At 43.6% G+C, this 27899-nt stretch overlaps 1 protein-coding gene across 3 annotated transcripts in view; it reads left to right on the top strand.

The window, feature by feature from the left end:
* The first annotated feature begins 2137 nt into the window (after positions 1–2137).
* Positions 2138–27899, top strand: part of SMURF1 (SMAD specific E3 ubiquitin protein ligase 1) — a 49440-nt gene continuing 23678 nt past the window's right edge. For 2 of the 3 annotated variants that reach the window (XM_033167951.1, XM_033167950.1), the window contains exon 1: positions 2138–2281. In XM_033167951.1, the coding sequence (XP_033023842.1) occupies positions 2227–2281 (55 nt within the window). In that variant the 5' untranslated portion in view covers positions 2138–2226. The remainder of the gene's footprint in view (positions 2282–27899) is intronic. The other variant, XM_033167949.1, reaches the window with a different exon arrangement.

Raw genomic sequence — 27899 nt, 5'->3', positions numbered from 1 at the left:
TTTTATTTTTTGTTTTGTTTTGTCATTCATGGAGTGAGCTATCCATGGCTCCTATGAAGGATGGCTCTGCTATGCCTCCACAGTCAGAGATAGCAATGCTTCCAAATACCAGTTGCAGGAGGGGAGAAGAGGGATCTTGTGTTCAAATCCTGCCTGGGGGGCTTTCCACAGGTTAACGTAAAAACAGGATGCCGGCCCAGCTGGGCCATTGGCCTGATCCAGCAGGCTCTTCTGATGTTCTTATCTCCACAAAGATCTGCCCAATGGAGCCACAAAAGTTCTCCAACCCTGACTTGCGGGCTCAGTTTGAGCTTGTTCATTGCTGGAACAACTTCAGAACTCTGCCTTCCCTCAGGGTGCAGACTTGTGTCTTGCCTTGCCCTGCCCTGCGTATATTTTAATATTCATTTACCCCACTTTTCAGGCCATGCTGCCCTCAGAGGGCCATTTACAAGACTTTAAAGCCCAGGAGCTGAGGAGATGCACACGTCCCTCTGCCAGGGGACCCTGGGCCATGGGGGTGAGCTGCCCATCCTTTGCGTCCCAGGCAGGACATTGTGATATGGGGGAGGTCTGCCTCTGGTCCCGTCTGCTGAACAGAGAAAGACAATACAAAATCAAAAAATCTTTCCAGTAGCACCTTAGAGACCAACTGAGTTTGTTCCTGGTATGAGCTTTCGTGTGCATGCACACTTCTTCAGATACGAATTTTTGATTTTGTTTTGACTATGGCAGACCAACACGGCTACCCACCTGTAAGAAAAAGACAATGTTTGTTTCTCCCTCTTCCCTCCCCAACCCGTTTTCCTTCTATATTGTGTCTTTTAGATCGCAAGCCTATGGGCATGCAATGTCATACATACATACATACATACATAACTTACAACATTTTAGGTGCTTTGTAAGTCTTTAGCAACGACACAACTACACAGGGCCCCTCCAAACTAGTGTGGGTGCATTCTGCAACATGCAGTGATGGGTTAGGCAGTTCGTTTGTTCTGCTATCCAACTGATTGCTGTCCAAATGGACTATGTATAGTAGAATGGGAGAGAAATAAAGCGGAATGTTTGTGGTATAAAAACTTGTGGGATTCCAGCAGAAAGTTGCATGATGGAAATGAAGCACTGTGACCTATAATAAATAAATAAATAAATAAATGCAGCTGCAAACAAGTGTTGAAAGTGGGATCAGGTATGACTGCCCCAATAACATAATGAGCACAAATCATCGCAAATGTGCAATTAAAAAAGGGTGGCTTGGGGGTCTGCAGAGGCACACACAGAGCCTTCCAATGCAGATATGGGAGCTGCTGCAATGCTCCTTCCATCAGAAAGTGGTGGTCCTCCCGCTTCCTCGGGGTCTGTACTGAGAGCCTGCGGTGGTGCAGTGGTTAGAGTGCTGGACTCGGCCGTCGGAGAGTTCAGGGTTCAAATCCTGACTTAACTGTCGACCTCCCTGTGAGACGTTGGGCCAGTCACTATCTCTCAGCCTAGCCTACCTCGCAGGGTTGTTGTGAAATGGAGGGCTGCAGGGGAACCGTGTGCGGCACCCTGAGCTGCTTGGGGCAAAGTTGGAATAGATAGGTAACTTACAACAGCGACAACGACGACACAGAAAGAACATATATATATACTGTATATACAACTGCTCGAAGCGTGGCATTCCGCTGCCCGAACCTGGGAGCCAAAGACCTCCCCAAGATGGCCGCGGGAGGCGAACCGTCGCGCACGTCACGGCAGACGGCGCGGCGTCGGTTTCTCTCCCGACGCACGACGGGAAAAGGAGCCGCGAGTTCGTTGGCCTGGGACCAGGCAAGCAGGCCGGCCCAGCTCGTGCGCGCGTGTGCGCAGGCGCGCTAAAAGAAGCGGCTAAGGAGCGGGGCCGGGGGCTTGGGAGCGCGCGCGCGCCTGCGCGCAGCAGCAGCAGCAGCAGCAGCCGCCTCAGCCTGATCCTCAGCCGCCGCTCTGAGGCGGCGCGAGCTCGCGCAGTCGCCGTCCGCGTCCGGCGGAGGGGGGGGGCGGGCGTCGAGCTCGGTGAGGCGGCGCCTCCGCCGCTGCTGCTGCCGCCGCCGCCGCCGCCGCCTGAGGAGAACCACGGAAGGGAGGCCGCAGGCGAGACCCGCGGGGGCGAGAGGAGGGCAGCGATGGCGGCGGCGGCGTCGCCTGTCGGCTGACCCGGCCTCTCGCCTTTGGGCCGGTGGGCCCGGCGCCCGCCTGAGGGGAGCCATGTCGAACGCGGGGACCCGGAGGGCCGGATCCAGCATCAAAGTTCGCCTGACAGGTAAGGAGGGGGGGCGGAGGCGCTTCCTTCTCCTTCGGCCTCGGAGACGGCGAGGGAGGGCGCCGCCGCCGCCATCCCACCCCGCTGCGGTTCAGACCCCGGCCCCGGCCCCGGCCCGCCGCTCGCTTCTCTTTCCTGTCCGCGGTGCCCGGTAGGGAGCTGCAATGCGAGGCCAGAGGAAGAAGGCGAGGCTCCAGAGAGCGGGGGGCCTCGGGGTCTTTCTCTCCCCCTGCAAAGTCTTAAGAGCAGCAGCCTTTTTGTGGCAGGTCAGGGCTCTCCCACCACCTGAATACCCTCTCTCAAATTTAGGATTGAGAAGAGTCATAGCCCATTGGCAAAATATATATATATATGCTTAAATACACTAATGGTATCCAAAATGTCATGGGAAAATAGTTTTGGACTGAAGGTTCACATGGCAGTGATGGCCATTATCTCTCCCCCCCCCCCCCAGGTATCTTTCACTTTTTCATTTTTCATTTCAATTCCCTTTTAATTTGTATACCTCCCCTCTACTGTACACAAGGCGGCTTACAGCAACAAAACAGAAGCCACAAAGAGCACACACCTTACAATAGTAAGTAGGTTAGGTATTAGGACAAGAAAAGGGATGTGCACACAGGGGGGCTGTTGATTCTTCTCCATTCCCCCCTCTCCCCCCCTCCAATTTGGGTATGGATGCTGAATGCCCCTTGCTGGGAATGACATGTGGGGGAAGAGTGCTGTTATGGACAGGTCCTGCTTCTGAGCTGCCCACCAGTGCCTGCTTGCCCACTGTGAGTACAGGATGCCGGACAGTACAGTACAGATGGGGATTCCAGCCCAGCGAGGAAGCTCGACTAAGCTGGGGTTGTTATACTTCCTTCTCTCTTCTCCATCCCTTCACGGTTTTCCCCATTGGAGGTTTGCAGGATGACTCTTAGGGGAAAAGGCAGAATTCTAGCCTAAACCTCTTGCAGTTTATAGGAAGCAGGTAGACTTGTTTTGGTTTCTGTTGAGTCAATAAGGTGTATTAAGGATTAGCTGCTTTTTTCTTGGGATTCTGTAGAAATGGAGCGCTTTGGAAGCCATTCCTTTTTCGAAAGGGCAACTCATACACCAGCACATTGCATAGCAGTGTTGGATGTAGCTGCAGTTCCTTATTTCAGAATGCTTATGTTTTCTTAATGTCTGACAGAATCAATTTGTACCCAGCTATTATGTGTAGACACTAAAGAGAGTCACCTTTTGAAAATGGGATTTGGCCAGCCAGACTTTTTGGGGGCCTGAAGGGAAGGTTGGGTTTCATGGAAGACTTGTTGGGGTGGGCACCTTGAGAATTGTGTTGGTTGAAATAGTTAAAGTGATTCTTAATGTCGATTTGCAAGCTCTATTCGCAAGGGATTGCAGCTTTGGGTTTTTCTACTGAGAGCTGCTTCTCATATCATGAGGCGCCAACAAGGTTCAGAATTAGCAGGTCGCCAGGCGCATTTCGCACCTAAAGTTTCTCCATTTGCGAGCATCTGAAAAAGTCTGGGTGCCATTTTTTTGCTGCTGGTTGACACTCAAGGATTCCAGAAATGTAAGTGCTTTGAAGTCTCGAAGGATAGACAATATGTTAAGGAGTGTAACAATAAAGAGTAGAGTATTTTGAAAATCCAAGTATGGTACCAATATTTTTATTGTAAACACCAAATTAAACATGTATTAACAATTCCTGTTAAAATGTGATATTAACAATATGTCACTTATGTGAATTGCGTATTAGTCATGCTTATCAAAGTAATAAATAAAAAGTGTTGCTGACACCCCCCCCCCAAATGGCAACTAGACATTCTGTTTTGGCACCCACAACCCAGGTCCCAGGAGCCATTTGGCTCCTAGCTTTTCTATCCCAGTTTCTAACACTGGGAGGCAAGTATGTATTTCAAAATAGAAATATGTGGTGGAGAAAAAGCTCTAAATATTAAGAAGTTATTTACTGAAACAGAAATTCCATGGTTTGAATAAGATACAGGTGAAAGTTAGAAATTCCTTCCCTTTCATTTGTTTTCTTATTGTTAATCCTGTCCTGAGACCTGCGGGTATATGGCGGTAGACTTTTTTTTTTTTTTAAATACCTATCTTGTGCTTATCAGCAACTCTTGTTCCATTTTTTGTTTTGCACTTGTTGCATTGCATAATTTGATTTTTTTTCTATTGTGTTCCTCAGAGACAGCTTTTCTGTCGAGCTCTGAGTTCTAACCATTAGAGCCACTATGCCCACACCTTTTCTATAAGGCTACTGTGTCTGTGTTGAACTTGTTTATTTTCTTCATCGCGTAGTAATCTCCAGTTGAAACTTTGTCTGCTGTGGCTATTTTGAGAGCTGGTGTACAGTGGCTAAGAACCGTGAACCAGGTCTCTGGTTAATAAATTTATTCAGCTGTGAATTTCCTATGTGGCATTAGGTCAGGCATGGGAACCTGTTGATCTCCTACAGTTCCTAACCATTGCTCATTCTTGCTGGGGCTGATGGGGTTGAATATCCTCTGGAGGATAGAAGGGATGTAAGAAGTCATTGTTTTCCATTCTGTGCTGCATTTGTTGCTTGTATCACTGCTTCTGTTTCGCTGCAGTTCATCTGATTCTCCCAAAACCCAGTGTCTGTTGTGATGAAATTATGTAGCTTATTTAATTTATGTAGTTAATCACATTGTTATTTGGTTATTTCAATGCAAAAGAAACAATGCAAATTGGGGAGGGGGAGAGGAAGTAATCAATTATGTAGCATTTGCAGACTCAACCCAGCAACAGCAGTGAATACTGATCGTATTCACTGGTTTGATTTCTGTTCCAGACATGGGATGAATAAGTGGCCATTGGCAATTTCCGCTTCTGTTTCCTTTTTTTGACATCCCTACTGGAGGACCACAAATTCTTCATCTTTGCTCACTGTAGGCAAACTACTCTCTTTCAGTTGTTCTGTTTGTTTCTGCACTATAGAAATGATAACACTGACATACCTTAAAGAATTATTGCAAGGATTACTGACAATGTTTGTGAAATGCTTTTATGTAATTACTTATTAATAAATAAATGCTGCATGTACACATGGCAGGATGTGTGTGTGTGTGTGTCCTGTGTAGTTTTCAGAGTTCATGCAGTTTTCTGCACAGATGTAATACACATATGGGAAATGTGTGAACTAGCCAAATGCGTGAACTAGCAGCCCTGTTTAGGGAAGCATTTAATGTTTAATAGATCATTGTGTTTTAGTATTCTGTTGGAAGCCGCCCAGAGTGGCCGGGGAAACCCATTCTGATGGGTGGGGTATAAATAATAAATTATTATTGGAATCCAGACAGTGTTCAACTTCCTGTCTGTCACCTCCCTCCCCTTTCCAACAAAACTTAAAATTCCCCAAGAGAGTGTCTACTGATCCTATCAAAAGGTGACTAGCAATGGCCTTGATAGATTGTTCCTGTGGGGAATTGCCTGCCTCCAAGCCCAGTATCTTAGAGAGTCTTGCCAAATGTAGTTCAGAAATCAGCTTCTCCTTATTTGTATGTTCTGCCTAGTAGTGAATCCACTTCTGTCAAAAAATTAATCTTCCCATTTACCAATGTACATTTTAATCATTATCATCATCATCCAGTAGGGGAGGTCCCACGCTGTGTTTGTTTTTTCTGGAGTGGCCACACTAGCCAGGGAGGTAGGCTCGGGGTGTGATTCCTTGCGGCCTTCCTGGCCCTCCCGTTACCCTCCTACCTCTCTCCCTTGGTGGCGGCAGCAGTGGCAGCGGCAACTGTAACACCAGTGTACATTTTGAAGGAAATTGTTCAGTATCTGGCAGTGATTTATTGTATTTTTGCCTGTTTTGCTTTCTTTTAGTGAACTACATGCTAACATTTTTATTCATTTTTATAGTTCAGATAATGATTGTGCAAATATATGTGACATACTATTTGCTTTGTGACTTTTCTTTGTCTCGGTTATCTAATAATGTTTTAACACATTCTTTTTCAAAAGTAAAACCATATTGCAAATGCAAATTGCTGCTCCGAAGGGAGAAAAAATGATAAAAACTTTCAAAATACATAGAAGTCATTATGTTCTTATGTATCCTTTTGCTTTTCTCTACTTCCTGTCCTGCTGTTATATGGCTTTTTTCTGTTGTACAGTTTCTTAGATATCATGTTTAGGATTGCATTCTGAGGTCAAATTAGAGTTTTGATTATACAAAACAATTTGGGTGAGAGCCAATGTAGTGTTGGTGTATGAAGTGAGAGAATTGGCATTGTTGCAGAAGTAGCAGAACAGGGTAAAAAGTATATGATTCATCACTTCTGCATCACTTCTACTGGCCCAGGCTACCCATTGCATTTGACTGTTGCACTGTGTTAAGAATGGGGTTCTAAGTAGCAGAATGGCTATTTGTGCTACTGGGCTGCAACAATTGGATCTTGCCCACGATGTACACAAATAGTAAAGCTGAAGTTTTTTAAAAAATAGAATTTTGGGTATTATAAATATTGGCTACTGTATGCAGACTCACGTAGACAGAGAGGGTTGTGCCATAAGGAGCTTACAGTTGAAGTGAATCTAGCAAGGGAAAGCAGGAGTCAAGGGTCACAATATGAGTATTTACATGTGCTTAGGCTTTGCTTTGGTTGAAATTGGTGATATCACTTACATGAAAATTTGACGTTGCCAAAACAGTTCGACCATTGGACTACTTACTGAGTACTACATACTTTAACAAGCCATGGCTTTCTGGGATCTCAGCCAGAATGCAAGGAATTGTGTCTCACAGCCTGGCAGGGTAGGTAAGAAGGAGCCTTTCCACCACAAGAAACCCCTTTAGCCAAGGGGTGAGGAATCTGGCCCTCAGCATTCTTCCTGAGTCAGGTCCCCTCTCCAGGCCTCATCCCTCATAAGCCCTGCTCTGCACTCCTCAGGTGCCTTTGCCAGGCTAGAGTGTATCCTAGAACTGTGGTGTTGCTTGTTGTACAGAGGAAAGAGGCACATCCATTGCTTTCACCCACTTTTGTCTTCAGCCTTGGACGCCACTGACACGTGGTCTCGTGAAGGTTCCCCATGAGAGAATGTGACCCTTGGGCTGAAAATAGTTCCCCACACCTCTTCAACTGGAGGTGCCAGTGACTGAACTTGGGACCTTCATGCAAAACATATACTCCACCTGAGCTATTGCTGCTCCTAATTCCACTTAAGGGCCCAACTAGTTGCTTATAAATTAATATGACTACAGTGGGGTTGACGCCTGGATTTTTAAATATTTTCAAAGCATTTCCTTATTGAAGTATGTTAATGAATGAATCTTTACAAGCACTGCCTTTCACATTGGGTTTTGCTCATTGAGATCAAGGACACTTTCCTTTTGAAAGGTGCTTAAGTTGTTTATGCAACCAGTTGTGTGCTGATACTTGTGTCTTTGCTTTCAGTGGTAGTCTTCTCTGTCACCATAATTATGCAGACTGTGGTTAATAGAATTCTATGGCTTGTTTAAACACAGCAGCAATAATTTATTGAGACCTTCAGGCTTCTTAGTCTTGGTAGAGCAAATCCAACACTTTAAACTTTTATAAAACAAAACTAAACATTGTCGTGATTTAATATGCTACAACTTAAGTGTTTAGCATGCTGCAGAATGGTTTAAAATAGCTGTTGCTCCCTTTTGATTACAGTACAAGCAAATTTCCAACACTTACCGGTATTCAGATACTCATAGTTGATGTCTTCTGTGGAATTCTGTGATCTGACTGTTAAAGCAAAGTGTTAAATATAGTATTGCCCCTATGACTAATTTCATAGCTTATCTGGAGATGAACCATCTGGATATGCATTAAACCAAACCAATGTGCAGATATGTTTTTATGATGAAGATACAGTGATTGAAATATCACATTGCAAATTAAAGGTGATTTTCTCCATGCCACCCCGTATTTTTTGTTCCTATTATGCATGCCAAGAAATCATTGGCTTATATATATTTCTCCCTGCTTACATATTTTCTCTTTCAGTAGATAAATTTAGGCATTATTAGGGTGTATGTGTGTGTGTTTGTATTCCTCTCAGTAATGCATACTGTGTTGACATGAGAAGATAGAGTCAGGAAGGGTAAACTATGTAGATCTGCCCTAAGTAATCAAATGGAAAGGAGGAATAAAAATAACTAGATTGGAGATTAAGACTGTGTTTCTCAAACATAACCTGCATTGAGAGAGAGGGTGTTTTTTTTTTTTTTGATAATTAGAAGCATCTGAAGTATTTATTAATTATCCAAACAAACAAACAAACAAACAAAAATGCAATTCCTTCCTAGTATGTTTGAACTTGTAGGAATTGTCTGCTTTTCTTTTGCAGAAAAGTAGTTCTTATCGCTTTTTTAAAAGGTAATCAATGGCAGCTTTTTTATTTAAAAAATGGCCTGTGGCCTGTGTACTATCCCGTTTACTTTTGATGAGTAAAGCCAATGCTGCAAAGTTAATTCACTGATCAATGACACTGATATTGATTGGCCCAGACAACTTCGTGTGTCTTTTTCAGTAACAACACAGTGACAACAGGCTCTTTATCATATTTAAAATGTTACATGCATAATAAATTTGTTTCTTTTAAAAATATACTTTAAAAAAATAAACATACAAACAAACAGTAAGCATAATGGAATGGAAACAAGGAAGAAAGTACCGGTAATTTCCCACACGCGGAACTAATAAGGAAATGTTTTAAATACCACATGCTGTATTTGTGTTCTTTGTATAAGAGAATACCGATAGGAGTAATACAGGAGCAATACCTGGATCAGATAGTTAGTGACTTTGTTTGTGAATCTGTTAAACTCTAGAGTAGAATAGTTCTGTGTTACCTTTGCCCAGTAATGTTTAATCGTGTTAGAGGCCAGAACTTATGTTGGCTTATGTCAAGGGCAAAGCAAGTGCAGCAGACACAAATCCTTCAGGCTGTTTGATTCATAGCTGACCGAGTGGCATTAAGAGAAAGCTTTCCGTTTTGTAAGATACTGGTTGGCATCCAAAATGCTACGGCACAAGTTCATGTGTTCTGATGGCGCATTAACTAAGGGTTTATGTTTTTCAAACAGCAGTCTCTTTCCCTAGATAGGAAACCACTTTTGAAAGTGTAGTTTGTCATAAGGCATGGCAATCTATTGTTCAGAACCCACTGCACATAAAAATAACCATGTTGGATCCCAACTGCTAGATTAACTAATGCAGATTGATTTATGCACTTATTTGTAATGTGCATAAACAAATCCATTATTGTTACAGATACTGAAATAATACACAAAGGGTGTGGTGGTAACAGCTGTGTTCACCTCGGTTGCAGCTGAAAGGAATTCTCTCTGGATCAGGCGTGCCTGTAGCATCTTGTGCCATGAACTAGAAATACCTTTTGCTGGCTTGTCTTGCGGTTCAGATGGAGATCTTGTTGGGCTAAAGCTATGAAGGTTCATGTAACTTTGATGTGATAATCTTTCACTATTCTTGGTGTCAAATTTGCTGCAAAATGCCATGATGAATGATCTGCTAAGACTATATTATTGTAGAACCTGATCTGTGAATTCTCAGGACTAGTGTGTTGTTGCTTATGTTTTTGTATTCTCTGGTAATGATGTCATTCAAATTAGATAATATCAAATAGAAGTAAAACCTTTATTAATTGACAAAGAGAAATGGTGATACTCCTGCAATAAGTGGAATTATTTAAGGGGAAATTGTTTAGTGTATAGACTATAGCAGAGAGATGCTGGCACACATGTACACTAGAACAACTGCATACAGGAACAGTGTAATTTGTTTTATTAAATGGACTACTTCTTGAGTTTCAAAGAACTCATAGCAAAATGTAGGGATGGGGGAGAAATAACTGGTGAAAAGTATTATAATACATGGGTAGGGAACCTCAGACCTGGGGGCTAAATGTTGCTGCCTGGGACACCAGCCCTGCTCCATGCCTTACCTGAGTGTTTTTGCCTGACTGGAATGTAAGATAATGCCTTGCTTGCCTGGGTGTACAAACTCTGGTTTTTGAATGACTGCAGGTTAGGTAAGAGTTTCATCTATTGCTCTGCCCACTTTCTTCTCTGGCCTTGCCTACCACTAGCATTTGTCTCCCAGAAAGTTGCCCTTGGAAGAATATGGACTTTGGGCTGAAAAAGCCTTGACAACAAGTGGGAAACCTGTCCGATAGTCCTTAGTATGGTAATTCAGGAAGCTCTATGCAGACTGACTGACAATGCAGTACATGCCTATTTGGAGCCAAGTCCCAGTGCATTCAGTGGACTTATTCCCAAATGAGTGTGTGTACGTTTGCAATCTAACTGATCCCAAATTGCCCCAAAGGATATGACAAATAAACAGTGCCCATTCTCCCTCTGAAAATGCAAATCTCAGCAGTTTTCTGAATGTACCTATAGCACTAACTCATGGATTCATCCTTTGAAAGATAAAGAGCAGAAGTAAAGGAAAATATGATAGTTCTTACATCAGCCAAGATAGAGATTAACTTCAGGTGACTGATTAGTATGTATACTTTTTTTTTCTTTTAGCAGTTAAGTTAATGGAGGAAGGGCATATATTAGCAGTATTTATTAATGTTTGCATCTTACTGACTTACACAGAGGTCAATGAAAGTATCTACTCAAGAGTGATTTGCAAAGTTTTAAGAGAGACAGTTTCTCAGTCCAGAAATTGGGAAGCCCATGAGACAGATATGTATGGGCTCTACCAACGGGTCTAGGTGAGTCTTTTGATGGTACATGGGAATATGCGCCTTCAACTGAGGCCATGAGCTATTTGTCCCTTTCTCCAGTTCTAGATAGGTTCAAGTGATGCCAGTGGCTTTATAGCTGTCAAAATGAGAATGTGGTTCTGGTCTTTCATACGTGTTCATTGAAGGATGGAGCCCAGGAAGATCTGTGAAAAAGCACAAACTGTGCCTAGGTAGTGCTTGGTGATGACCACAAATAGCCATCTATCTGTTCAGTGCACTATAATAATATCCCCGATTCATAACAATTTGTGACTGAAATATTTAAGGAAATTTATAATTTAGTTACAACCCACATGTTACAGCATAAATGTATATGCTTTATTATAGTTAGGAAGATGCATACATGTACAACTCTGATTTATGGCAGGCGTGGAGACCAATCTTGCGTAGACATCTGTGACAGTAAAACTTAAATGAATTCTACCTGGTCTTCCCAGTAGTTGTGCAAGGTGGCTACTTGTCTAGTCTGATACAATGTCTGACACTGTGTGAGCAGTCAAACCAGGAAGGCATTAAACCAATTTCCTATGTCATCAGAGCCAGTAAACTGTAGTTAATCAGCTTCAGAACAAGCCAGAATCCTAATTCACTGTTTGAAGGAGGTTTTGGATTGTTCCGAAGCTGGTAACAATGGCTATTAATTTAGATGAAAACTGATGCAAAAGATTGTTGATGGAAAGCTGAACTACTTAATTTAAAATAATTATTGCAGACCTAAGTGCATTTACTGAGCTCAGCGAGACATACTCTAGTTAGCATTAATGGCCAGGAATTTAAGACCTAAATTTGTTGCTCAACTCAGAATGTTTCCCCCCCCCTGCTTTTTGTTCTGTTATGGCTAATAACTAAACAAACATTATTACCTACCCACTTTAGCAGAGGCTTGCTTAAGATAGTATCAAATCTGTCTCTTCTCAGTCTTTTGGGGTGTTGAGCTTTTGCTGTCAACAGAAGATGTTTGTTTGTTTCTCTTGTCAAGCCATCATGTTTATACAGTGGTACCTAGGGTTACAGACGCTTCAGGTTACAGACTCCGCTAACCCAGAAATAGTACCTCGGGTTAAGAACTTTGCTTCAGGATGAGAACAGAAATCCTGCAGTGGCGGCGCGGTGGGAGCGGGAGGCCACATTAGCTAAAGTGGTACCTCAGGTTAAGAACAGTTTCAATTAAGAACGGACCTCCAGAACGAATTCAGTTCTTAACCCAAGGTACCACTGTATATTTAATGGAGATTAACCATAGAGAATTACTCCTCTGCTTGTCCTGCTCTGTGGTGCGGCAATGCTTGACTGAAATGTAAGAAAATGTGAGGTTCAGGCTGTACTCTGGGAAACACAGAACTCTGAGGTTGCTGCAGCAGTGAACAGGCTGAAACTGAGCCCTTGTATAGTAATAGCAGCAGGGGTCTAGCCTCCTCCAGTAGTTTCCAACTGTGATACAGAAGTGGAGGCACAAGTCGTCACACGTCTTCTACCGGTATAGTGAAGTCCTTGGAGCCAGAGGATGCCAGTGCCACATCCTCTGTCTAGAGGCAGGGGGTGCTGGCCCTGCAGCTTCCTTAGGTAGAAGCACTTCGACATGCCCTTCTCCTTCTCCCTGCCGCCATCACCTGATTAAGAAGAATCTGACTCCTGGTCAGAGGCGGAGCTAGCAGCTCTGGCACCCAGAGTGGCACACATGCTGTGCCCACAGGGTGGGGTTAATTGCCCACAGTGAGCGACGAGCGTCCGGGGTGAGCATCCCAGGGGGGCGGTGCGGCGATGACACCTGGGGCAGGCCGCATCCCCTTCCTTCGCCAGTGCTCCTGGTCCCTGACACAAGCGTGTTTGTCCTGGTCCCTGACACAAGCATGTGTGTGCGTGTGCGTGCCACTAGAGAAACCATGATATGCACCAAACAGCCTGGAATCCGAAGCATTTCCTGAGTAGAAGTCTGATCAAATTAGAGCACTTCACTTCCAAACTAAACCAGAGCAGATCTGAAAACTATTCCAAGATGATTGAGAAAGAAGAGAGGAGGGAGAATGAATTTAAAAAAATTGCAGAGAAAGCAACATTTTGATTTTTATCTAAATGAGAATGAATTTAGAAGTGCTCAGATGATAATTGCAAGTTCATCAATACCAGTCTTTTTGTCATAGTAAGAGCTTGGAGAATCCATTCATACTGTCCCTTAGTTAGATTGGGAATATAATTCCAAAGGAATTTCCTCTGCAAATTTGAGATTTTTCTGTACAGTCACAGTAATTGTTTCTATTATCCTCTCCCCAAAAATTACCAATGTGGGACATTGTATGAACATATGTTTTAAAGAAGCATTGTCCATCCCTATTACATCTCCATCAGCTAGATGTCTTAAATAGCCCTTTCCTAAACATAGTGGAGTCCAGAAAATTCTATGTACAGTCGTACCTCGGAAGTCAAACAGAATCCATTCCGAAAGTCTGTTTGACTTCCAAAACGTTTGGGAACTAAGGCACGGCTTTCAATTGACTGCAGGAAGCTCCTGCAGCCAATCGGAAGCCATGTCAGACGTCCGGGTACCAAAGAACATTCGTAAACTGGAACACTCACTTCTGGGTTTGGGGTGTTTGGGAGGCAAAATATTCGAGTTGCAAGGCCTTTATCAACCAAGGTACGACTGTATTATTTTTTGTTGTAAGAGTCTTAGCCTAAAGTCCAGAGACACCCTTGTTATATAGAACTTAGCACAGTTACCCATTGCTTTTCCCTCCTAAATGATTACTCTGTAGCCTTTCCAGGTTTCATTCTAGAATGTAGCCTAATAGCCTTAAATGGCCTCTTGCAGCTGTCTCCGTGAGTAAAATGACAACCTGCAGCTTAAGGTTGCAGTCCAAGCCAGGGAATTGTCAAGTCTCATAATAAATGAGCTGAGAAGGCATTAAATATTTTAATATTTCATGGTGATACAAGATAAAGCTTGGGATTTTATCAGTGCTATTGTGTTATGCCTGAGTGTCCTAAATCTTCAGTTTGGTTGTGAGCAAGAAGAATGGGCACAAATATTATAGCTCAAATAGTTCAAAACCAGCAAGTGAATATTGGCAGACTATAATCCTAGTGGATAACTAAATATGGCAGTAGCCAAAAATCTTTTCCACTGTGAATGTTCCAAACACAGTCCAACACTTTTCTATGTTTTCTTATATTAGAGCTTGGATAATATGCATGCATATATATGTCTCTGTGTTTTGTCAGTCAGCCCTGGTGTCTGTCAGTGTAGGCCTGTGTAAACAGAGTATTAATTCAAATTTGAAGTCATTAACTTGGCTGTTGAAATAATGCTGTCATATTTGAGGAACAAAAGTACAACACATAGACTGACACAGCTTTAGTTTGAATAAAAGCCCTCTTTCATAATAGTGTGTGCTGTTAACTCGGCTACCTTATAATCTGTGTAGTTGATTTTGTCTGAGATTCAAAACTCCTTGGTATACTGTCTCTTTAGGTGTAAAGTTGTAAAATATAGTTGAAATTCAGACTGTAAAGAACAATTGTTTAAGGACAGAAATATTCTGTTGGTTCTAGCATTGAACTTATAGAATATATTTTGAATGAGCAGGATAACCTTGTTACAGGTTGTGTTGATAGAACCATTTGCCACCCACTGACTTGGACTTTCACTCTTTCCAGTTAGCTAAGTACTGCATACCCCCTGTTTTTCAAAAGCCAAGCTATAGACCCCCTATTTTGAAAATTTCTCTATGGTAGTTTTTGTTATGTGACTGGTGCCACGGCCCCCCTGCGTCCACGGACCACCAGTTGGGAACCACTGTTCAAGCTGAAGAACAGTACACTTCAGTTGTGCTATATCTTTGTGGAGCAACTGTTGGGAATTGTTGTTGATCAATCAATTTAGTAGCATAACAGTTTGGAAGGCTTTTCTTTCACAATGTTTCTCCCAGTGGAGAGAGGTAGAAAGTGGAGTCCCCCAAGGATCCATATTGGGACTGTTTTTTTTTTTTTTAACTTGTTCAGAATTAGGGGTGCCAAGTAAAATGCAAGGAAGTGTAATTTCACATTGCTGCTGCTGCTGGCATCGGTCTGTCTTGGGAGACAATGGAGGAATGCACCTGGGCGGGGGGGGGGGGAGAGGTGAGGTCAAGCTGTTGGATGGTTGCAGCTACCCTCATTATCACCATAGGGTCATATTGGACAGCTAAATGAAGCTATTAGCCCAGCTGCTGCAGTTTGTGGAATCTGATATGAAGTATATATGAAATTGATATACTGTAAGGGGGAAATTGGAAGGTTAAGGAGTTTCTTGAACTGCATAGATATTGACTACTCAATGCGTACACCTCAGAATGCATTTTCACTCCAGTCATTTTCATATAGTAGAAAGTGCTTGTTACTAAAGATGTTGGTGTCAGGATTAAAATGCTGACCAAAGTTAATGACGTGGTAATAGTATAGAACTAGGACTTAGGAAAGACAGGATGCGGGTGGTGCTGTGGTCTAAACCACAGAGCCTAGGGCTTGCCGATCAGAAGGTTCAAGGTTCGAATCAGCTCCTGCCCACCTAGCAGTTCGAAAGCACGTCAAAGTGCAAGTACATAAATAGGTACCGCTCCGGCGGGAAGGTAAACGGCGTTTCCGTGCGCTGCTCTGGTTCGCCAGAACTGGCTTAGTCATGCTGGCCACATGACCCGGAAGCTGTATGCTGGCTCCCTGGGCCAGTAAAACAAGATGAGCGCCACAACCCCAGAGTAGTCCGTGACTGGACCTAACGGTCAGGGATCCCTTTACCTTTACCTTAGGACTTGGGAAGCAACCAGATTTCAACTCTGTCCCATATTTTGTCTGTGACCAGTGCATGCCAGTCCTTAATTTCATTGGCCTGTATGGATGGTTGTGCAGCATTGCATTGAATTACAGCTTTCAGTAAGCTGGAAGCATTAGACATGCAAAAACATTTTTGGCAGGTGAAATTCAGCATGGAATCTCAGTTATGCGTGCTCGTGGGAGGAAGGCACAATTCTCCGTACTTGGAGTTTGTTTCTTTATGTTATGCAAGCATTTAAAGCAGCTTGATCTTAAAAAATGATTCCATGGATCTTTCCCCAAACTCTAACATGGTTTATTGAATAACAAAGGGGTTGCTCTCAGGCAGTTGAATAAAGTGAATAATTAACAAGTATATCCCTAGCTGCATGTGAAATAAACTGTTCCGCAGGGGAAATCCTCTCAGTAGTGCTCTGAGGAAGCCCAGGAGGAGTGCACTTTAGAAGTCTGGGTTCAGTTTGTATTTCTGATACATTTCTTTGCTCCCTAACTTCATTGCACTCTAAAGATAGCTTCCTTTCATTAAAAGGGACAATAGATTAGGGTATAAAAATGTCTAATACATAATCAAATGCGACCACAACAATTTCTGCCCTTATTTCATGGTCTAGGTTTTTTGTTTTACTTGCCCGTAGTTGGTCTCTAAGGTGCTACTGGAAGGAATTTTTTTATTTTGTTTCGGCAGTTCAATCAGACACTGTTAAGGGACACAGATCAAACAGGAATGGTGCAAAGTACCAGCAAGGGGATGGGGGGGGGGCAGGGACAGGACCCTGTAGACCTGGTCATCCAAGCATCTCATGAAACCACTTAGAGGTTTTGCTACTTTATTGGGTTGTCGTCGTTTTTGTTTTTATTATGTATTTTCTGTTTTTTATATTGTGATCTTATGTTGTGAATCGCCCTGAGATTTATGGGTTTAGGGCGTAATAATAATAATAATAATAATGATAATAATTTAAAATACACTAAAATGTCAAACTTCCCTAAACAGGGCTACCTTCAGGTGTCTTCTAAATGCCAGATAGTTGTTTATCTCTTTGACATCTGATGTCATCACCATCAAGTGGTATATAAATTTTGTTAAATTAAAACAACAACAACAACCTGAACTTAAGACTGTTGTAGGTTTTCCTATTTGTTCACCTTTGTACCCTGGCTTTTATTCTGCTGCAGATCCCCATATAGCATACATGTGGCTCCCAGGCACCACCCATTTAGGCACAAACAACTTACTAGACATCTTTTTAGCTTCAGCCTTGTGTAACTTCAGACTGTACTCAGGGACTCAGGTGTATCTGTTGACTAATTCCCCCCCCCCCCCCTGGCTGTTTGGAATTTGAAAGTGGAACATTTATTCTAGTCCCACCGATGAGGGGCATGGGGGTGGTGAGAAAGAAAAGCAGCATCTTTTAAGTTAGCAGGATACTTTCAGTGGCTTAGGACTTAGGCTGATAGTTGGAGAGGTAAAGATGTAGCAGAAAGACTGCCGTCCTTGAAGAAACCAAATCTAGGTATAATGTGACAAGCTGCCTTTGGGCTACAGCCTAGCAACTGTCTGGCATTACATAGACAGTAAGGTCATATATAGGGCTGGGCGACATCTGGTTTCAACATCATGATACACCACCATATAAACATTGTATTATACCTATAAGTAAAGGACTCCTGGACGGTTAAGTGCAGGCCTCATCTTGCTTTTCAGGCCAAGGGAGTTGGTGTTTGTCCACAGATGTCTTTCCGGGTCATGTGGGCAGCATGACTGAATCGCTACTGGCGCACAGAGGACTGTGATGAGTGCCAGAACGCACGGAAATGCTGTTTACCTTCCCGCCGCAGCAGTACCTACTGGTGTGCTTTCAAACTGCTAGGTTGGCAGAAGCTGGGACAGAGCAACGGGAGCTCACCCCGTTGAGTGGATTTGAACCGCTGACCTTCCGACCGGCAAGCTCAAGAGGCTCAGTGGTTTAGACCACAACGCCACCCGTGTCCCCTTTACCTATGCTGATATATGACAGTTTCTGAAATAAGGATGGAGCTATGTAGAGGCATTGGCTGGTTTCACTGTTTTTCTCACATTGCAATTTTTGCATAGCACGCACACATCATGATTCACAATATATTGCCAGGTCAAAAATTATGAAACCAATATCACAATATTGACTTCAAACCAGTTTTGGGTGATATATTGTTATATCTCCCAGCCCTAGTCATATCAGTGTGGTTTTGTATTAATTTCTTGCAGCAAAAAAGGCAGAAAATAAAGATCTTGACCTACTCTACAGAGTGGATTTTGTGGCAAAATATTGACATTGATTTGCAAGAGAGCTGATGGGAAATGCAGTTAGGATGAAATAATTTTATGCAGCAACTGCTGCTTCTTGTTTTATTTGGAGAAGGGAAGCTGTTAAAAAAAATAAATCTTGTGTTGCGAACATATGAGTATTTTACCTGTAGTGGAATGTTGTATAGACAGTCATATGTGTTCATGGCTGAAATAGTTACTGTTGTTGTGACAATAATGCTAGGGCATTCAGAGTACATATATATATCATACAAAATCATGTGACTGAGAAGTGACTGTTTATCAGATTTCTGCTAAAGCTTGACCTTGGGGCAGTGTGCCATGGGATTTAATGCAGCATATGGCATGCTGCTTCAGTCTCTGGGTTTTCTCTAAATAATATTCAACTGTTTTGGAGAAGTAGCTCAGTTGTATTTATTGTACTGTTGTTGTTGTTGTTGTTGTTGTTGTTGTTGTTGTCGTTCAGTCGTGTCCGACTCTTCGTGACCCCATGGACCAGCGCACGCCAGGCACGCCTATTGTACTGTACTTGCTATTTAGGCAATGGTCCGTGTTTGTGACCACCTCTTTGAGCTGTACAGTGCTACTGTACAGATTTTTGACTCAGAACACAGAAATAGCTTTGGGAATATAGCTTTTTGTTGTGTGTGGCACTGCCAGAAAAGATTTTTCCTCCTAAATATGATGATCCCTGAGTTTGGGGAATTGTATGTTATGCAGATCTGAAAGCCATTAAAGGAATTTTTGATGTACTGAGATAGCTTCAACTGAGATTAAGGAGCAAGAGACTTATGGAAAACTAAAAATAAACATTTCTTGGAATGTAGAAGAAGAAGAAGAAGAGTTTGGATTTGATATCCCGCTTTTTACTACCCGAAGGAGTCTCAAAGCGGCTAACATTCTCCTTTCCCTTCCTCCCCCACAACAAACACTCTGTGAGGTGAGTGGGGCTGAGAGACTTCAAAGAAGTGTGACTAGCCCAAGGTCACCCAGCAGCTGCATGTGGAGGAGTGCAGACACGAACCCGGTTCCCCAGATTACGAGTCTGCTGCTGGAGAGCCAGTTTGGTGTAGTGGTTAAGAGCGGCAGACTCGTAATCTGGGGAACCGGGTTCGTGTCTGCACTCCTCCACATGCAGCTGCTGGGTGACCTTGGGCTAGTCACACTTCTCTGAAGTCTCTCAGCCCCACTCAGGGGCGTTTCTAGCCCCCTGGCTGCCAGGGGCGGCAAGCCAAGAGGCACCCCTGGGGGCGGGGCATTGCGGCATGTGCATGCGTCATGACGTCATGACGCACGTGCACAGCGCGATGCCACGCCCCTGGGGATGCCCCCGCAGGGGAAAAAAAGGAAAGCAAAGCGGGCGCTTGAACGCACCAGCTTTGCTTCCTTTTCTCTCCCTTTTGGCGCCCAAAGGGGCGGCCGAAAGGGGGGGGGGAGAAGCAAACAGGCGCGTTTAAGCGGCCGTTTGCTCCCCCCCCCTTTCCCTTTTGGACGCTTCTTTCGGCGCTGGCTGGGCTGCGCCTCTGCAGCCCAGCCGGCACCGAAAGAAGCGACCGAAAGGGGAGAAAAGCGCCCGTTTGCTTCCCCCCCCCCTTTTCATTTTCGGACGCTTCTTTCGGTGCTGGCTGGGCTGCGCCTCTGCAGCCCAGCCAGCACCGAAAGAAGCGTCCGAAAATGAAAAGGGGGGGGGGAAGCAAACGGGCGCTTTTCTCCCCTTTCGGCTGCTTAAACGCGCCTGTTTGCTTCTCCCCCCCCCCCTTTCGGCCGCCCCTTTCGGCTCCGCAGCCCAGCCAGCGCTGAAAGGGGCGGCCGAAAGGGGGGGGGGAGAAGCAAAGCTGGCGCGTTTAAGCAGCCGAAAGGGGAGAAAAGCGCCCGTTTGCTCCCCCCTTTCCCTTTTGCCACCGCTCGCTCCGTCGCCCCAGGAGCAGCAGCACCGCACACACTGTGCGCTGCTGCTCCCACGGCGACGGAGCGAGCGGCGGTGAGCAGGGTGAGCAGCGGCGGGTGGGGGTGTCAAGCGGCGGCCCCTCCCACCACTCCCCACGCACCACCGGTCACCCCGGGAGGAGCAGCGCTGCACGGACGGGGTGCTCGCTCGGCCGAGCGAGCACCCTGTCCGTGCAGCGCTGCTGCTCCCGGGGTGACGGAGGGAGCAGCGGCGCGTGGGAGTGACGGGAGGGGCCGCTGCTTGACACCCCCGCCCGCCGCTGCTCACCCTGTCACTGGGGGCGTACCGCCCCTACCGCCCCTCCCCAGCGACGCCCCTGGCCCCACTCACCTCACAGAGTGTTTGTTGTGGGGGAGGAAGGGAAAGGAGAATGTGAGCCGCTTTGAGACTCCTTCGGGTAGTGAAAAGCGGGATATCAAATCCAAACTCTTCTTCTTCTTCTTCTTCTCTTAACCACTACACCAAACTGGCTCTCATGTAATGAGGAAGTGCAACAAATAAAACTAATCTTTAGGTGAAAGATTGCAAAGAGGATAAAAAATAGCACTGAAGTATTTTCAGCACTGAAGCATTTTCGGTACCGGTATATTCCTTAGTTTTCTCTTTTGAAAGTAAGAATAGGTGATTTTTCTGTTTTGAGTTTCCCATATATTAATTTTTTTGTTGAAGTAATTTAATGTTAACTTCCAAATTTTCCACTATCAAACTTCTACCTAGTAAATATAAATGAAGCATGGAAAGCACACCTAATGCTGTGGCAACTTTCAAGTATCTCTTTGAATTTAGAGTTGTAAGCATATACTAGGTAGTGAAATTTCAGTGGCTAAGAAGGTGCGGGAGAGCAATTTGATAGAGAGTCTATAATCTGCTTGATATATTCATGGTACCACAGCTGTTTCCATGCATCTAAGAATTTTCCCCACCTTACAATGACCCCCCCCCCCAAAAAAAAGAAGCCACATGGCAAACAAGTAGCTTATGACTTGACACAAAATAGATGCTGGTGGAATCTACATACATATAAAAACTGTTCTGAAAACACTTTTTTAAAATGCATTGAATTTTCTATAAGGCTCACCATCGCCATCTAGTGCCTCATTATATATTGCACCTAAAATACACTTAAAATGTTTTATATGCATAGATGAGTCCTTTTATATGCATGTTGTCTTTGTCCATGGAGTTTGTCCATGCGAAAGGCTGGACTGGATGAATCCCAAACCGGAATTAAGATTGCTGGAGGAAATATCAACAACCTCAGATATGCAGATGACACAACCTTGATGGCAGAAAGTGAGGAGGAATTAAAGAACCCTTTAATGAGGGTGAAAGAGGAGAGCGCAAAATATGGTCTGAAGCTCAACATAAAAAAAACTAAGATCATGGCCACTGGTCCCATCACCTCCTGGCAAATAGAAGGGGAAGAAATGGAGGCAGTGAGAGATTTTACTTTCTTGGGCAGTCACGAAATTAAAAGATGCCTGTTTCTTGGGAAAAAAGCAATGACAAACTAGACAGCATCTTAAAAAGCAGAGAAATCACCTTGCCGAAAAAGGTCCGTATAGTTAAAGCTATGGTTTTCCCAGTAGTAATGTACGGAAGTGAGAGCTGGACCATAAAGAAGGCTGATCGCCAAAGAATTGATGCTTTTGAATTATGGTGCTGGAGGAGACTCTTGAGAGTCCCATGGACTGCAAGAAGGTCAAACCTTTCCATTCTTAAGGAAATCAGCCCTGAGTGTTCACTGGAAGGACAGATCCTGAAGCTGAGGCTCCAAGACTTTGGCCACCTCATGGGAAGAGAAGACTCCCTGAAAAAGACCCTGATGTTGGGAAATATTGAGGGCATGAGGAGAAGGGGATGACAGAGGACAAGATGGTTGGGCAGTGTTCTTGAAGCTACCAACATGAGTCTGACCAAGCTGCGGGATGCAGTGGAAGACAGGAGTGCCTGGCGTGCTCTGGCCCATGGGGCCATGAAGAGTCGGACACGACTAAACAACTAAACAACAACAGCTGAGTCCTTAGAGAAGCATATGAAACTGCTATTGAATTCTCAAATAGAATGCTTTAAGGGTCTATTTTGTGGAAATAGTGCTACTTTAACATGCAATCTTTAAATAGTAGTTCTTGAAAAAACATTGATCAAACTTGGATATTAAGAGCGTATGTAGGATGTACTACTAAGGAGGTATTTAGCTGGCCTTAAGGCTGCTGCAGAAGGGGGATGGCTCCATTTTTGAACGTTTTGGCTCCCGAATGCCGAAAACCTGGAACTAAATGCTCTAGTTTTCGAACATTTTTCGGAACCCGAATGTCCAACATGGCTTTCACTTGAGTGCAAGAAGCTGTTGCAACCAGTCGGAAGCCGCGCCTCAGTTGTCGAACATTTCCAAAGTTGAATGGTCTTCTGGAACGGATTATGTTCGACAACCAAGGTTTGACTGCACTAGTAACTTGAGAAAGCCAGTGCAGTTTCACCAAGATGGAAGGTGCTGCAGGAGAAATATTCAGAAATGTATTAAACTATCAACAAAATTAGTGAAGAGAATAGGATTTAATTTGCATCTTGAAATATTCCACCCACGGCTTTATATTTCCTGTAAACTTTAAGAACTTTAAGAACTGGGGTGGGGTGGTGAGTGGCTGGCAAGCATAAACCCAGGAATATTGACACCGTCTAGAAAAGCTCTTGCTTCTCTCCTCTCATTGCTGTTTGCTTCCAAAGCAGTGGGACAAATAAAATTACCCTTATTCGCCCACTATTAAAAAAACAAAACACATTTAAGTCTGTTTACTAGATTTCCTGTGTCATGAAGTGCTACAAATTCTGATAATTTTCTCTTATCGAATTAATAATCTTGTTGGTGATGACCAGTTCCAGAACAAAACTCTTAATTGCCCTTTCCAAAAATTCTCTCTTCCTATTCTTCCACAGGACCTTTTAGCTTTTATTTATTTTAAAAAATCTAGCGCCTTTTATCTTTTATTGCCTCAGCAATGCAAATAAGCAAATAAATCCATAACATGTATTGGATCACACAACTGCACTACTTATTTGGTGCTTGGATGGTGAAAAAGGAAGGAGTGTTCTCCCATCTTATAAAAGCTTCTATGCATAGTGTCTGTAGTGGCCGTTACTTCCTTTAAACATTTTAAAGTCACTTTCGGAGGCCGCCTGTTTTGACTTGGGTCTTCTCCTACTCCCCATAGCTCCAGGCAGCCACTTCCCTCTATTGCTATTCAGCTATCAGTGACTTTCAAACTTCCCTTTCTAATTGTCTGCCAGAGATGCACTGTGCATTGCAGAGATTTCTTGTGTGTGTTCTATGACACACAGTCATTTCCCATGGTGTTCCATCAGCACTTTATGCTGAGTAGACAGTATACCCTAGATGAATCTTTACCTTCAACTGGTGGGTCAGGTGTGGTCACCCTAATTTGTGCTGCAACATTATCACTATCGCCAGACAAATGGGTCCACAAATGCATGTTTGTGTTAAAGGTGAGTCTGGTTCTGAACAGACTGCTGCCCCAGAATATGCTCCTGTGGCTGCACTTTAGTGTTGGGCATGGCATTGCAGAGAAGATGGCTTGTTGAAAAATCCTTTAAGCTGTTGAGCAACCTCAGAACAATTTGAAAACCAATTTGAAAACCAATATATCAGGGAAGGTACCACCAGAGCCAAGGGAATGCCAGCATGGTTAACGAGCAGAGTCAAAGAAGCCATTATTAATGATGATGATGATGATGATGATGATGATAATAATAATAATAATTTTTCATTTATATTCCGCCCTTCCCGATCCAAAAACTGGGCTCAGGGCGGCTAACAACAAATATAAGACAATGATTAAAACAACTTAAAAAACAGCTAAAAACAGCATAAAAAACAAATATCAGTGGGATCCCCAGGGCTAACTGGCCAGGTTAGTCATGCTAGGCCAGTAGGGAGACCAGGGAGGAATTTTAATGTGGAGACCCAGAAGGGTTTCTTCAGAAAAAAGGGAAAGGGAAAAGGAATAGAGGATCAGGCTAGATTAAAGGCCAGATGGAATAACTCTGTCTTTCAGGCTCTGTGGAAAGAGGTCAGGTCCCTCAGGGCCCTAGTCTCGTGGATAGAGCATTCCACCAGGTTGGAGCCAACACTGAAAAAGCCCTGGCCCTTGTGGAGGATAATCTGGCTTCTTTTGGGCCAGGGACCCTTAAGCTATTGTTATTTGTGGGGCATACCAGGAGAGGCGGTCCCGTAAGTACGGTATGAGGGCTTCTTTTAGAAAATGGAAGATTGTCCATATGCGGAGAGCGAAAAGGAGCACAAACTTTGGCAAAAGAAATGCAAGCAGGCATGAAAGCTATTTGAGGGGCTATGGCAGTGTAGCTGCAGACATTCTTACAGGAAGCTGATTATGGTTGATTCCAGTGGGTTTCAGACCTGAGATTGAGCAGAAGTGACCAAGGCAGATTCAGTCTCAATCTCTCACTTGTGTTCTTCAAGCGACTCTCCTTCAGGTTCATAGAATATCAGAGACCTTCTCCATAGCAAAATGGATCAGGGCTTTCAGTGTGATTAGGGAATGGCATCCCTGTTGATTTGCAACAGGAAGCCACTATCTGAGACTCCTTAGGGTAGTGATAAAGCGGGATATCAAATCCAAATTCAAACTCTTCTATTTGTAGTTCCTGGAAAAAATTGGAAACGTTTCTGTTTCAACAAGCTTTTCTGGCTCTATGGGGGTGGGTAGGAGGTGGAAGTGTAAATTTGTGACTTGGGTTTGTATCCCATTTAAAACTATTTTGTTTTTGTTGTATGCTTGTAAATCACCTTGAAATTTATATGAAAGGAAATTCATAACAATAATAAATAAAATTGGCTAACTCTTGGTCAGTTGTTGAGAGAATCTGAACAAAATAATTGACAGTACAGTGGTACCTCCGTACGAATTTAATTCGTTCCAGAGGTCCGTTCTCAACCTGAAACCGCTTGTAACATGAGGCGCAGTTTCGCTAATGGCGCCTCCCGCTGCTGCTGCACAACTTCCGCTCGCATCCTGGGGCAGAGGTCGCAACCAGGAGCATCTACTTCCGGGTTAGTGGAGCTCATAACCCGCAGCGTTCGCAAGGGGGATGGTACGTAACACGAGGTTCCACTGTACAGTTATCATTGTGCAGTACCACAATTGAACCTGAACGTATCCAGACTAATATTTGTGTGCCTTGCCATTTCTTCAAAAAATGCTATTTTCTTTAAAACTAAGAGAAGACCCCAGATTTTGCTTTAAAAGACAATTTTGTAGTACTTGAATATGTTCTGATGACTAGGGCAAAAGCTTTGGTTTGTGACCAGCTGAGAGCAAAGTAAGAGATGATGGCAGCAGTCTTGTTTATTTAAAGATCTGTCCTAAGTATGTATAATGCTGTGTGCATGCTAAATGCTTCCCTGCCCACAGTTTGGCTCTCTGCAGTTTGCTAGTTTTGCGGTTTGTCATTTTAGCCAAGCTCTGGTGGCAGAAGTGAACTCAATTGATTGTGGGAATCTACGAGGAAGTGACAAGCAGGGAGGAACTTCAGTTCCCCTCAACCCTGCACCCCATTTCTTTAAAATGCTCTCCTCTGCACACAAAGAGGCAGGACCAGACAGCAGAAATGTGTCGTCACTTTTAATAATCTTTCAACAGACTTCAAGAAGGGAATGTGCTGTCAGATTATGGTAGCATGGTGTGGTATTCAGATATAAATATCTAATACTAGGGCACCCTAATGGCCTGGTATCTGGTTTAGGGAGGACTTTTTGGGGGGGTTGATCACATCAGGTAAGGAGAAGAGGCGGTAGATACTTAAAGGCCCTTGCCCATTCTGGACCTTTCCCCATCAAGCAAGATTTGGGTCATCAGTCCACCTTGGTTGTTGACTGCCAGATCAACCCACAATAAAACAATACTAACCCACAACTTGATTGTGAAGAAGAAGAAGAAGAGTTTGGATTTGATATCCCGCTTTTCACTACTCGAAGGAGTCTCAAAGCAGCTCACATTCTCCTTTCCGTTCCTCCCCCACAACAAACACTCTGTGAGGTGAGTGGGGCTGAGAGACTTCAGAGAAGTGTGACTAGCCCAAGGTCACCCAGCAGCTGCATCTGGAGGAGTGGAGACACGAACCCGGTTCCCCAGATTACGAGTCTGCTGCTCTTAACCACTACACCACACTGGCTTGTGGATGAGAGTGCTTACATGGTATGCATTACCCGAGACCCAGTAATGTTTATAAAACATCAGCAACTTTAAAAATATTTGTCTGACTAGTCTAATCTGGAGAAAATTGCTTGTGAATGAACCTTCATGTTCAGGCTTCTGTGTACACGTACCCCTCTAAAATCATTTAATTGAAGGCTCACTGAGGACTAAGATATATCTAATTCAAAACTATCAAGGAAAGGAAAATCTAAAAGTTCATAATACACCTCGTAGGTCATCTAATTAATAATGCTGTGTTTTGTACAATGTCTTACTTACATATCTTTTTAAATGTTAAGAGAGAATTCTTAAGTGGAAGCTATTTTAGATTCTCTCAAGTTGTGTCCAGTTATGCAAGTTTCACTATAAAACTAATGTAATAGTGTACAAGTTATTGGGTCAGGAGACAGGGTGTGGTGTGGTTGTGTGTGTGTGTATTAGTGTACTGCAGGGAGTGGTGTGTGTTTTGCATTTGCATTTTTAAAAATCCAGCCAACCATTGTAAGGAGAAATTCTGTTCACACTGCCTTCTGCTTGACTACTACTAAATAGCTGTATTTTTGTTTTAATATTGTTAACTGAAAGTACTCTCAGAAGCTAAGTGTTTCTTGGTACTTAGCTTGTAATTGGATGCAAATCTTTCTTTTTCTGGATTAAAGTCTTGCCACTTTGCTCTCTCTGAGCATTATCCTCCACTTCTACTTCATCCTTACTCTTTCATTTAACCACAACACACGTGTGCAATATATAAGTAAAATAATGCATTGAATAGAGACTGTGCATGGCACCAACCATTGTACCAATTCATGAAGCATCATAGAGCGCATGTGCAAGTGGCATCATATAGTTTTGTATATTGCCCAGTTAGCATACATTTTTACTGGTCGCTGTGCGGAAATAATTGTGTCCCTCAAGTAACTGGAAGTTAAATGTATTGGACAATGTATACAATTTTCTGTTCATCGTGCTAATATGCTCACATTTTCCATTATATTCATATTAATCTCAAACTTGTTGTTCAGTCGTGTCCAACTCTTCGTGACCCCATGGGCCAGAGCACACCAGGCACGCCTATCTTTCACTGCCTCCCGCAGTTTGGCGGGACTTACACTTACACTTTCCCATTTGCACATTCACACACTTTTTTATATATACATTAATTAATGCAATAAGTTTTCTTTTGTAATTGTGTTCCTGACATTCCATAACCACCTAGTTAACTATTCCAACAAAAGTCCTGTACAGTGGTACCTCTGGTTGCAGACCGGATCCTTTCCGGAGGTCCGGCCGGATCCCGAGGTTTTTGCAACCGGAGAGACCGCTTCTGAGCATGTGTGTGGGGCAAAATCCTGGAAAAATCCTTCCAGGTTTGCTGCTTATGCATCCCAAAGTTTTCGTAACCGGGGGGATACATAAGCGGAGTTACCACTGTACTCCCTTTTATTGTATTTTCATACAAAAATATTTTTAGCTGACTTTTGTGCAAATGTCTTTATGTCGGTTCATAGCTGTTTCATGAAGCTGATTGTGCATGCCCACTTTTTTTTTTAG

Source organism: Lacerta agilis, chromosome 13 (genome assembly GCF_009819535.1).
Source record: "Lacerta agilis isolate rLacAgi1 chromosome 13, rLacAgi1.pri, whole genome shotgun sequence".
Taxonomy (NCBI): Eukaryota; Metazoa; Chordata; class Lepidosauria; order Squamata; family Lacertidae; genus Lacerta; species Lacerta agilis.
Note: the sequence above shows the minus strand (reverse complement) of the source record. Positions and strands in the feature narration are given on the sequence as shown.